The sequence below is a fragment of the Parambassis ranga genome, chromosome 21, assembly GCF_900634625.1.
Source record: "Parambassis ranga chromosome 21, fParRan2.1, whole genome shotgun sequence".
Taxonomy (NCBI): Eukaryota; Metazoa; Chordata; class Actinopteri; family Ambassidae; genus Parambassis; species Parambassis ranga.
The window spans coordinates 12,658,080-12,670,171 of record NC_041041.1 but is presented as its reverse complement, the minus strand read 5'-3'; the positions used below and the strand labels follow the sequence as shown (position 1 = coordinate 12,670,171).

General features: G+C 39.9%; 1 protein-coding gene across 2 annotated transcripts; it reads left to right on the top strand.

The window, feature by feature from the left end:
* The first annotated feature begins 6,156 nt into the window (after nucleotides 1-6,156).
* tank (TRAF family member-associated NFKB activator) lies at nucleotides 6,157-11,523 on the top strand. Of its 2 annotated transcripts, none has more exons than XM_028394438.1 (8): nucleotides 6,157-6,565; nucleotides 7,074-7,215; nucleotides 7,377-7,485; nucleotides 7,622-7,689; nucleotides 8,334-8,392; nucleotides 8,525-8,643; nucleotides 9,006-9,403; nucleotides 10,039-11,523. In XM_028394438.1, the coding sequence occupies exons 2-8, from the start codon at nucleotides 7,117-7,119 to the stop codon at nucleotides 10,207-10,209; spliced, it is 1,023 nt and encodes a 340-aa protein (XP_028250239.1). In that variant the 5' UTR covers nucleotides 6,157-6,565; nucleotides 7,074-7,116; the 3' UTR covers nucleotides 10,210-11,523. The 2 variants fall into 2 exon arrangements, with proteins under 2 accessions (XP_028250239.1, XP_028250238.1); XM_028394437.1 differs by having other exon boundaries at nucleotides 6,157-6,328; nucleotides 10,039-11,522.
* The last annotated feature ends 569 nt before the right edge of the window (nucleotides 11,524-12,092 follow it).

Below are 12,092 nucleotides of genomic sequence, written 5' to 3'. Positions count from 1 at the left end.
AAAGGAAAGGTTATCTCTGAATCCTGTGTTTATATAGCACTAAAATAACACTCACATAAATCACAGGTCAGACTTTTTACCTCAATGTGAACCTACAGTATTTTAATCAAAGCATTGTATGAACGTGTGACTTGTTGAACACACAGATACATGTTATTCCCATAAAAGAGGTCTCCATTCATTCTAGTGCAGGCTTAGGCTGCACATGCAAGAACACTAAAACACATGCAAACATGCACAGATTGATGCAATTCGCTAGATTACACTAAGACATAAACGCATACACACAAAGACGCAAGATCTCTGTTTCTCACACACACACACTGGGTATTTCCGAGGGGAATAAGTGAGGTTATTTTAGGACATTGTGCTACTTGGCTATTCACTCTGCTCTGAACTAATAACCACAGACTCAATTCAATTCTGAGTTCTCAAACAATTCTGAGGTATACAGAAAGAAGCACAGCTCTCTATTTAGTTCTCACAAGTTATAACAGCAAGACCAGCTCACAGCTCAATCTGTGAAAGACTGAGAGAGACATTTGTCCTCACTTCCTATCCGTGTTAGATTCCTGAGAAGTGGCACTGCCACAATCAACATTGCACGGAGTTTTAGCAGCTCCAGGAAGCTGTTAGTAACAGCTCTGTACCTTCCTGCCTGGATGAAAAGGGTTGAGTTGGGGTGTGTTATCCCTTTTTGGCAGCAGAAGATTCATTTCCCCTGACTCTTGACTGTAAATTAGTCACAAAAAAGTATGTGTGAGTGCCTTTGTGGGTGTGGGTGTGTGTGTGTGTCTGCATGTGTCTGTCCCACACTAAAACAGCCACATTCAGCGGTCTTTAATTGCAGTGCCAGTGTAGGGGTGGTGCTCATAAAAACTTTGCTCGGTTATCCAGAAATGAATGAATCATATTACTGGTTCAGAGGAATAATGAATACATTTTTACTGACTAAGAAATGTTTCATACACTGCGGTTAAATTGATTATACAGTAAGATATTTAGAATGACCAGATAATCTCTATTACTGGATCCTTAGAAATAATAAGATATAAATCAGGTCATTGCTTATGAAAACACATTTTACTGATTCCTTACATTTTATATGGCGTTATTAGAGGGATTAATGGTTTAATTGTAGAGCTTGTCCTCTAATTTGCTCATGTCAAATGTCCTGTAAGAGTAGTATGTGTACAAAGGCAGTGCTTTCAGGCCTGACAGAAAGACATGACATAAAGAGCAGCGCCACTGAGCTGTTTCATTGTGTACTTTCTGCTGCCAGGCAACTCTTCAAATTTTATTGTAAACATTGTATGGTGCTGTTCAGCCTCAGCATAATGCTATTGTCCACACTCTCCCCACAGCAGTTAATGCATTCACATTGACAATGATTTAAAGTTTACTCTGGTGGAGCCAGCCTAGTGTCAGCTAACACTACTTTGATGAGAGTTTTTCTTTAAATATTTGAACATATTTACATTAACAAATCATGTGAGTAAATGAAGACTGCAAATTCATAGGATAACATTAGGAGTGCTTTGCTCTCTAGCTTTGGGGACTCTTGTTCGAGACAACATCAGAAATCCCCCTAAAAACCAACTGATTTCTGAGAGCCTGCATTTTCACTTTTCATGCACTCATTTTCTATATGATGTTTATGTGATTCCATAGTAAGTACTTTACCCATCCCTTTGTTTAATAAGAGATGTTGGTGATCTGCTAATAAACTAAAGAGCATATTTGCAGACTAACTGGCTGCGTAAATGCATACTGTGTTTTCTGTTGCTCATAGAAATTGTCTGGAGCTGATCAAATTTTCATGAGCTTAAGTAATGAGGAGCACTAGAGGGCTCTTTATGTGTGCTGCAGGTCAGCCAGGGACTTTCCTAGCCCTTTTTAACCTCATATAGCCTTTCAGTTCTTTAGCTTTTTCCATTTGCACAGATGTTTTGTAATATTTTACATAACAATGTGAGATAACAGGTCTACTCACTATAGGACTTTTATATTAAGTCAGTTTCTTTAGCCGATAACTAGCTGCCTAAGAACAATGTTTACTGTTACTGCAGGTTCTCAGTGTATTCATAGCTCTCTAAAAGCTATTGCTCTCTTGTCCCATAATGACCATGTTTGCTATTCAAATATTACTATCCATATGAGCCAAACCTCACCCTGTGTAGGAACTGTACAACACTGTGTCTGTCCTTTTCCACACAACTATTGATCTGAAATGCCTTATGCTGACAAATTAGAAATCAATGTACCTGCTGTGCAAGTGCTGCATTAATAATGTGGATTTTGAGTAAAAGGAGCAAACATGGGTTAAACTGACTCAGGGATGACAGAATTAGTTTGGCTCATGCTCGTTATCTTGCCTGCAATGCAAACTACATGTTCAGTGTGATGTTTTGTGGTTTAGCTCTTATATGCAAGCAGGGACAGGGAGAGAACTTCCTCTTGTTATCAATCAGGAAACTCTAAGCCTGCTTGCAGTGTAGTATTGTTAAGACATCTCTAGGTTGCAGTGGGTCACAGTACAAATACTTGTGATTGAACACATCAGCAGATATGTGGTCTGCTGGGTAGTTTAAGAATACAACAGTACTTTTAACATCCAGTACAGCTTAAAGAACATTTTGAAACAAAAATGACTACTTATGTAAGCTTCTTAGAATTACAGCATTTTCTCACAGATCTGAAACATATTCATCGTCACCCCACCCTCTTCAAATAGCAGGAAACCCCTCAGGCCTGAGCCTCAACTAAAACAGTATTGTCTGCAGCTTTAGCTTCTGATAGAGAGTGGCTCAGCTCTGATGTCTCACACCACTGTTTTCACATGTTTCAGGAAAAAACAACACATTGTTTTGGCTATTCACACTATGCAAAAAAATAATAGATAAATGGTGTCATTATAATAGCATTTTGGTGTTTTTTATTTTTCTACTTGTGCATCTTGATGGCAGGTTTCTTTTTCATTCTCCTTCACCTCCCTTCGGGCTCCTGAAACCTGATCTGTGTGTTCACTCTCCTACATTCCTCCTATCCCTTCCTCCCCCCTGCATGCCAGAGTTCTCAGTACTGGCCTGGGTCTGATCTCAGGTTTCTGCAGACCTACAGCACATTGTTTATTTTGCTAGACATGAGGAGGAAACATGGATGGACCCTGAATTGGCTTGAGATTTATGGTTGAGCCAGGCTCCAATGTGTTGTGTATTTAGAATAGGGCCCACCCCACAACATCAAGCTCAGTATCTGTTACATATTACAAAGGACAATGGCATTTTCTGCTTAGGAAATGAAATGAAAAAATGTTAGATGATTACATCAGTTGATGCACCACAGTATCATGCCTACAAGCACTCATCCTGCTAATTGCAAGCATATATATAATTCAGTGAACCACATCCACCATCGTCCTATAGTGGACAAAGGGCAAAAAATCCATATACCTCAGTGATGCTGAAGAAGGACACCACATCTCCCCAGAGATCATTTCTGCTTAAATTTATGAGTTCTCTCTGCACCGCTCATGCCCCTTTGTAAGTGGTGAGGTTATGGTATTAGACCAAAATAGCTTTGGGAGATCCATTTCTCAACAGGAAAACATCTCTCTTTTCTCACTTTATGCCATGCATTGAGCATACATGTCTGCTAAAACTGTTGCATCTTACAGACATTCAAGGTAACAATAGGTTATAATGAAAAACACAGCTGCCTTCTCTTTCAGTAGTGTGTGCTAGTGAAGAGTAAATGTATTGTGGTCTCACGATGCAGGAGATGCATATACACATGCCCTCAAATCTATGTGCCTGGGTAACAGTAATGAATGATGGGGGTAATTATACCTTATAGGTCACACATAGTGAGGAAACAGAACATCAAATAGATTTGAAATATATTCATTACGGTCTCATCATGTTTTTTACTATTCCAAACCTTTGTGTGGTCTGCTCCCATTCAGATAGGCATGAGTTAATAAAGAAAGCGTTGCATAAATGGTCCCGTTTTTAATCTTATTTTCGGATGAATTTTTTGGTAACATATAATCTCCTGAATAGTCAGGCGAGTAATACAATTTCCTCCTCAGGAAATGTAAACAAAGGAAGAATTGTGGACTAAAAGAAAGAGAGAATGGTACTTGAGGCGTATGATTGTGTGGTCATCGGAATGACTCACACATTTCACTTAAGTAGTAATATCACTGTTTATCAGTATACCACAGTCTCAGTGACATCTTTCTTTACCAGAACCACAAGACAGGGGTTATGTCACATTGTCAGGAGTTCAAAGCAGCAATGAAAAAACACATGTGAAAGCTATAAGATGGCTTCTCTTAGAGGAAGCTAAGAGTTATGAATTGGGTTTTTTGTGGCAGTCTGGGTCTGTTAAGAGATTTCAGCAGGAGCAGAGGTTGAGGTTGGAATGTCAGTGAGGGTCAGAGATGACAACCTCAGTAAAAGGACTCAGGAAAATGACCCTGTGAGAAGCCTGTTTACTGCCCCGCTGTGATGGATGGGTCACTTGAAGGTCACACTGATTCTGACAATGCTCATGCACTTATTCAGGCATCTGGCCATGCACATTACAGATAACAGGGTGTGTCCTAAACCTGCGTAATGAGCCTTACAAAATAATTCAAGGCCTATTGACATGCATCTACTAAGTGTTATTGATAAGTGAGTGAGCTACTTCAGGAGATGTGCGCACAGTAAATCCCTCTTTTATTGAACTTTGATCTCACCAACTAGGTCAGTTAAATTCAGGATGCTGTAAGGAGCACCCTCCCCCAAGGTTTGCCACCATGTCCTCACTGACCTCCTTGGGTAACTGTGGTAGGGGTGAACTGCACATAGGCTGATATCAATTTTCTAAGACAATGCTGACATGCATTTTTCAATCATCTAAAAAAGATTAAGTTATTGACTTCAAACATTTTGTTATAACCACTCAGAGCTGGAGCTGAACTGCCTAGATGTAAGGTGAGCAGTAGAACTTGCCTTCTACCTCAGGCCATGAACTTTTAAATTTCTCCTGGTGTATTTTTAAAGTTTGTCTGGGTGGCATGCTCCCTGTCCACATACTTATTGTACACCACCATTATGGACAGAACACCAATGTCACTGAAAGACCTAAAGGGCACACTTGATCTCAAAAGGTTACTCTTAGCTGCCACCTACTGGTCATTCCTTTAGTTCAGTTAGTATTATGTTTCTTTTGTAATAAATATAACCAGGAAGTCGTGTGCAGCCATACCTTTGCACAAAACAGTAGGTGTTTGGAGACATGCCAAAGCATTAGTTGAGCAGATTAGTCATAAGTCCAGTTGGTCAACATTGAAGTATTCTAGCATATTTAGATATTGTTTATTCATTGATTCAGGAATCAACAGTGTCTAGCATTTCATATATATAACTAGAAAATAAACTGGACTTGTTGATAAAAGATTGCCAAGTTTAGGATTATTAACCCAAGAAAACACAGAGACAATCTACAGGCCCACAAGAGTGTTTCCTAATGACCGAGGGATCAGATTACAGCATCAAAACATAACTGAAGTAAAATGGTTTCATCTGGAGGTTTGACACCAATGAGGCAGTTATTTACTCTGTTCCTTCCCTTATGTTGATATTTTAAAGCATCCTCATTTCTTTAATGTTATGCCATGCAACTGCTGCATGCATAACATATTACAAAGGCTGGATTGTTTGTGTAAAATCCTGATGTAATGCCTGTCTCTGTGTCCAAAGCTGAAACATGCAATATATCATTTAATTAATTGCACACCTGTTCAGGGACTGGGAACTATTAATTAATGGTGGACCGTTTGTTTTGAGCTCTTGTCATGTTTACAGGCCCTCCTCTCATACTGTGCACTAGTGACAACACAGGTTTTTCTCAGCTCAGTTCAGTTGCTTCTTTATATACAGCAAACGAGGCTCTGATCTTTCAACTTGCTGAATACTCAGTAATGTCAGAAAGTAAATGCTGGAAAGTAAAATGAGCACAGCCTAAGTTATGTTTGGGGACAGTTTTCACATGCACAGCGGTAGGTTTGCAGACGCGTCGGCTGGAAGAACCCTCAACCATCTAACCGCCCTGTGCTCCTCCGAGCTGCGCGCTGATTGGCCAGTTCGCAGTAAAGGCGGAAGTCTACAGGGCAGGGGGATTCCCCGAGGGAAGTTCCCAACTCAACTAGGCTATGTTAGAACATACATTGCCATATCCTCTCCACAGCGCTTCGTAACTTTGCATCTGAAGATTAGGCGACGAAGGCTGCGGTGGGGTCACAACAATCATATCGACTTTAACAGTTACTCGAATGAAGGTAAGAGGACACTGAGGCTGGCTGAGAGGTAAACTGATCCGCCGACTTCTTCTGTGCTCCGACGCTTTTATCCAACACACCGGCTGAATGAAGCTAAGGCTAACCAGCCAGTTAACAGCCAAAAGAATACGGAACTGTGTGTAAAAGAGACTTTTTAAAAAGTAGGCTTCAACACTGGTGTCAGACTGTGGACCAAACTCCTCATCCTGTAGCAGCTGCTGTGTGTATTACTGACAGGTAACTGTGTTACTATGGCTGTTATTATGAAGCTACACTCGAAAGTATTACAACACCGAGAGTGGAGCTCTAGATGTTTAATAGTAGCTTTATACTTTACTTCTTTTTTTAACATTTGAACTAATAGGGAAAAGACATGTGTCATTATACATGCACTTGCATTGGCTAAATTATTTGTCATTACTTATAAATAGCTTCATTGCTTATTTAATTTCTAACAGATCATGGCATTCATCTTTAAAAATATGAGCACAGTTTCTACAGGATCTGTCTTTGGTAATAAGCAGATATTATGATAACTGTTTACTCAATTTTGCCAGTGCATCGGCAGCTGAGTTAAACTAGTTAAGTGAGACTTTTAAGCATTTGTTTGAGTATCACTTTTAAGTGTGTGAAGATCAATTTGGCAACTGTTTGTAGGGACATTATGAAATGAACAGAAATATCATTATGTCTGTGCCTGTAAGCAAGGACGCTTTTAATGTTTGTGATGTCGTCCACCTCGCAGGGCTCATGTCTGCTGTGTCCGTGATGGTTGTGGAGCACAAGGCATGGAAAGGAACATCGGAGACCAGCTCAACAAAGCTTTCGAAGCGTATCGCCAGGTCTCCATCGAGAAGGATAATGCTAAAAAAGAGCTGCAGCAAATGGTAATAAGGAGAACAACTTTTAACACAAATAATGTGTGTTAGAGCAGCTTACAGCATGTTTACTCTATTTATACTGGTTAAATAACATAATTACCTGTGACCCACGCAGACCAATTTGGATGAATTGTTTCCAGGAAAACTAACAAACCTCCTTTCTACAGACTGAATATTATGAGCGATACACTCAAGGACTTCAGAAGCAGATAGAAGACCAGCAGCAATTGATTTCAGAGCTTGAAGCTAAGTTGTCAGCAACAAGGCAATCATCAGGTTAGTGAGATGTGCGATCTCTCTCACTGGGGATGCTGACATGGTCACGTTTACATTCTGGACATTGAAATGTACAATGGCTTCTGCTTCGTGTGACATATATCTGCCACTTGAACAAGCTGCTTTGGATTCTTAGGAGAGATGAAATGTGAGCCTTGCAACCATCTCCATGATGCCAGCACTTATAGGAAAACACAGTACCCGGTATGTAATGCTCATGGTTATATAACATGCGTATGTCCTATGAGTAAACTGCAGTATGATGGCACCCAACCAGGCTGCTCTTCATGAAATTGTGGATGTGTGTACATGCAGCTTCCTCTCACATACATAGACGCAGCTGACACTTCTGCTAAATTTTGTTGCATCAGAGTTGATATAAAATGATGTCAGACATCATGCTCATGCTATGAAACTTCATTAAATGTCTATCAGACAACATTTGAGTATCATCTCTGCAACTGTCGCCAGGTCACACAGCACCTCTCTGGCTGTATAGCACAGGCACATTTGACTCTGTGTTTATCTTTAAGCAGCTCTAAAGCATACAACAATATGTCCAAATGCTTTTATAATGTCAGCAATGCTATTTGCAAATGATTTCGGCCTGTGTTATAGCTGCCACTCTATCCACCCTCTTGTTTCACGGTGTATCCACTTTAACTTCACCAGATGGTGCTAGAGGATAACATCCCCACACAGGAGAGCAGCTTGGGCTTTACCGTTCACAACCAGGAAACATTTTATAAATCTGTGATGCATAAATACAACTGCAAGATGTATCAACAATATGCCCTTGGTTAATTGTTGCTAATGATGGCTATAAATTTAATGTGTCTTTTTTTCAGGAGAATATGAGCACTGTTGCCGTTGCTCCTAATTTGCCAGTCAGCACCAGCGTTGATTAGTATGTGTCTCACTTTGCAAGGCTTCCTTTTTTAAAAACAAAACAAAAAATAATTAAAAAACATGGACATTACAGTTAAGGGAATGGGTATTGTTACCTTAACCTTTCTTTTTAAATTTATTTCTGTGTTAGTCAGGACATGGTGGAAGCATTCGAAGCAATTCAAGGCAAATTCCGACAGATTCGGTCTCTAACCAGAAGACAGAAAGATCACCTCAAAAGATTCCATGGAGGAAGTGATACATCAAATGGTAATATTTTTCACATGTACAAGGTTTTTGTGAATATCACGATAACATTAGTTTAATTGTTAGACATATATATATAGACACACACGCTATTTGTTAGCCCTTTTGAACCATAGCAGGCCGTCATGGAAAATAATATAGATAAACACATTTCACAGATAAATGTGTAAATTAATCTTTGATTGGAGTACCTGTATAATTAGTTGTTTATTGAGTAATGTAATACAGTAGAAATATTTTATGTTATACCTATCGAATTTACTTTTGTATATTTTAATTAAATATTGTGTAGATTCAGCACAGATGTTTCAAAGTTAAACCTGGAACACTTCAGTAAAATCTGGTGTTTTTTTCCTGTCTGACAGATCAGCGGTTCTCCATGCCCATCCAGTGCACGGACCGTACGGCAGAGGCAGAGACGCCCTTTTCCTCGGCTCTAAGGTCAGCGGTGGACATCCCGCTCCCACCCGCATCCCTGGCGTCCCGCGGTGCCAGCCAGGAGGACAGGGACTTGGTAGACTCTCTCAGCAAACTCAGTGTAAAATTCCCGCCCTCTGCGGACAGTGAATATGAGTTCCTGAACAGTGCTCCAGAGAGACACATCAGCCTGACCATGCCCATGAAGCGGCCTCTCGGCAGCATCTCTTCCACGCTGCCAGAGGAGGAGCCCGTGGAACTGCCCATGCCTTTTGTCTACCCTCCATCCCCCTCCCACTCAACATCATCTTCGCTCTCCCAGGAGAGCGTGCGGGGACCCCAGCAGGTGAGAATCACAGGAGAAGGTCTGAGAAAACTAGTAGCAAATTATCAGTTTCTGATTGGTCTTTGCTAATGGAGGAGTGAAACAGTGTGAAGTCCAAAAATATCCCCTTGGCTAAACTTGAAACGTATTACTGTGTAATGTGTGCGGAGTCTTTTTTTACTTAAGCATGGATGCTCTGGTTATATTTGGCATCTTTGCTGGAAAGTGTGAGCCAGATGGAAGCAAATTACTGCGTCTGAATCTGATGAAACAAGTATGATGGTTAAGTGGGATTTTATTGCTGATAATAAAAAAAATTGTGAATGACGTGCAGCAAGATCAAAAAGCTGGTCCAGTTTTTCATTATATGTTTCGATCCCTGGATTCCACCAAGCCGCGCAGTTATAAAAGCTGTTTTGATAGTTGAGATGAACACATAAATAGTGAGATAATTAAACACTGGAGACCTGCCTTTGTGGCTGCTGAGTATTTGTTAAGACTGCATGGTTGACACAGGACATCTACTTGTATTCTCTAAAGCAACAGATGCTGCATCTTTAAGGCCAAGTGGTCCAGTATACTTTAATAGAGTGAGTGTAAGGATTATTTAGAGCATAAATAATACATTGTTGTCTTTGGTTCATCCCGCTCTGCAGCCTCTCTGGAGCCCTGAGCCGTTTGATGCAGTTGACGTGGGGACAGAGCTGGCAACGCCTCAGAGCAGCGGCCCTGATAAATGCGCTTTCTGCCATGCTGTGGTTCCTCAGGACCGAATGAACAGCCACCTGTACTCACATTTCTCTCCTAAGAATGAAGCCGACAATTGACAGTGGATGCAGAGGCCGGTAGGGCCGCAAAGGCCGGAACTACTTCAAGACTTTTTTTTTTTTACTGTTTTCATGGTCTCGTCCTGCCTGCCGTGAAGTATAGGCGCTGTACCAGATTTGAAATGACACTGCAATAAGACTTGAATCATTTATTTAATACTGAAGAATTGAATGGTACCTTCTCTTTCCCATTATATTTTTCTAATATCACGCTAAGATTTTACATGGATGCTTACAGTATATAATAAAGCAACATTTACTCTTTCAGTTATTTGTTTTCAACATGCAAATATAAAACAGGCTGCCAGTGAATGTATCCCCACATGAGGCAGACTAATACTAATTTGTATTTATTAACTTTGTTTCTTTAACGTGTTTATATACATTTCTCTTTTCAAAATATAATTTTAAACAGCTTCCCTTTAAAGAGGCATCTTTAACTGTTGCTTTATAAATGGAAATTTGTGATAATCTGCTGATATAAGACACATTTGCCTCCCACTTTTTTATGTTGGCTTTGGGATTTTTTTTTCATCTCACAGAACAACCATATGTTGCATGCAGAAATGCCAGCAACATGCATCAAACATCGACCAATTAGGCTTCTCTACAATGGTGGACATGCTGTGATTAGCACCAATTTCAGGTGAGTTGCCATTGTTGTGCCAGAATAATTTGAAGCAGCTGTGTGTCGCTCTCAGTGTGGAGATATTTCCAACTTTTAAAATCACTTTAAAAGTTAGCACACCATGTGTTCATTAAGATTGTCTACATAGGCGCTCACTGCTCAATTAGATGTTGATAGTGATCGCTGCATTGTAGGCAATATTTAACTGTATTTATGAAGGCATGTGTATTTCTTTCCTCAATACAATTATGCTACTCAGAGTAATAAGGGTAATAAGAGTAGGTGTGCCAGTCTTAAATGACATTGTGGGCTACACTGTACAACCTACTGCATAAAGAACCTTTATGAAATGTGAAATGTTTCACAGTATACCTGTCATAAGGCAAAAACCCCAGTCTTTTTTAAACAGCGGTATCTACTTATGCTTCTTCAGCATGTATTCACACATTCGTGACAATTTGCACTGATTCTCAGTGTTCCGCGTGACGATGTTTGAGGAAACGGGGACGCTGCGTGTTGGAACACTTTGTTGTGCAGTGAGGCCCTTGCAGACCTTCAGCTTTGGGCTGGTAACACTTTGTGCTGAGTAGATGAGCTGGTGTGAAGACTGCAAACAACATTTTTTTTCCTTTTACAAATGCTGAGTGTTATAAGTCTAATAATCAAAAACCCTAATACACCGATTGATTTGTTACTTCAACCTTAAATAACATGTCCTGCCGAGCTTTTTGCTGTGTTTCATAAATAGCCCAAAAGGCTGTAAAAATACAATGTTATGATGCTTTCAGCTACTCACAACTAATGAGTCATTAGACTAACATAGAAGAGCTCTACTCAAACATATCACAGAGGAAACGAGTGAAAACATGTGCCAGTTGGTATACATACAAAGGTGATTATTACATATTGATCCAATGTAATGTGTCAAACATAATGCTTGTTTATTTTGGAGTGACATAAATCACATAATTCTACATTTCACATCACATCATAATCACTGAGGGGAGAATTTATTCCGATTTTTTTTGGCAAATACATATCCCTAATGATCCTCTCTGGTTAATCTGTGAACCGCAGAACATTGTGCAGCCTGCATGCTTTTCTCTCTGGGATCATGAACAGCTGCTTGCTCATAATTATGTTGTCATTCATTGTTATTTGGAAGAGGAAACTCGTACTGACAGCTAGTATTTTTATGTGTGTATTTCCGTACACTGTATTTACTCACTTGTGTGGTTATACAGTTATGTGAACT

Bases quoted from the DNA above. Each gene is read 5' to 3' on its own strand.
- tank (XM_028394438.1), top strand. From the start codon at position 7,117: ATGGAAAGGAACATCGGAGACCAGCTCAACAAAGCTTTCGAAGCGTAT. The intron at 7,486-7,621 runs GTTAGTGAGATG...TTGGATTCTTAG, and splicing joins AGCAACAAGGCAATCATCAG to GAGAGATGAAATGTGAGCCT. The intron at 8,644-9,005 runs GTAATATTTTTC...CCTGTCTGACAG, and splicing joins AGGAAGTGATACATCAAATG to ATCAGCGGTTCTCCATGCCC.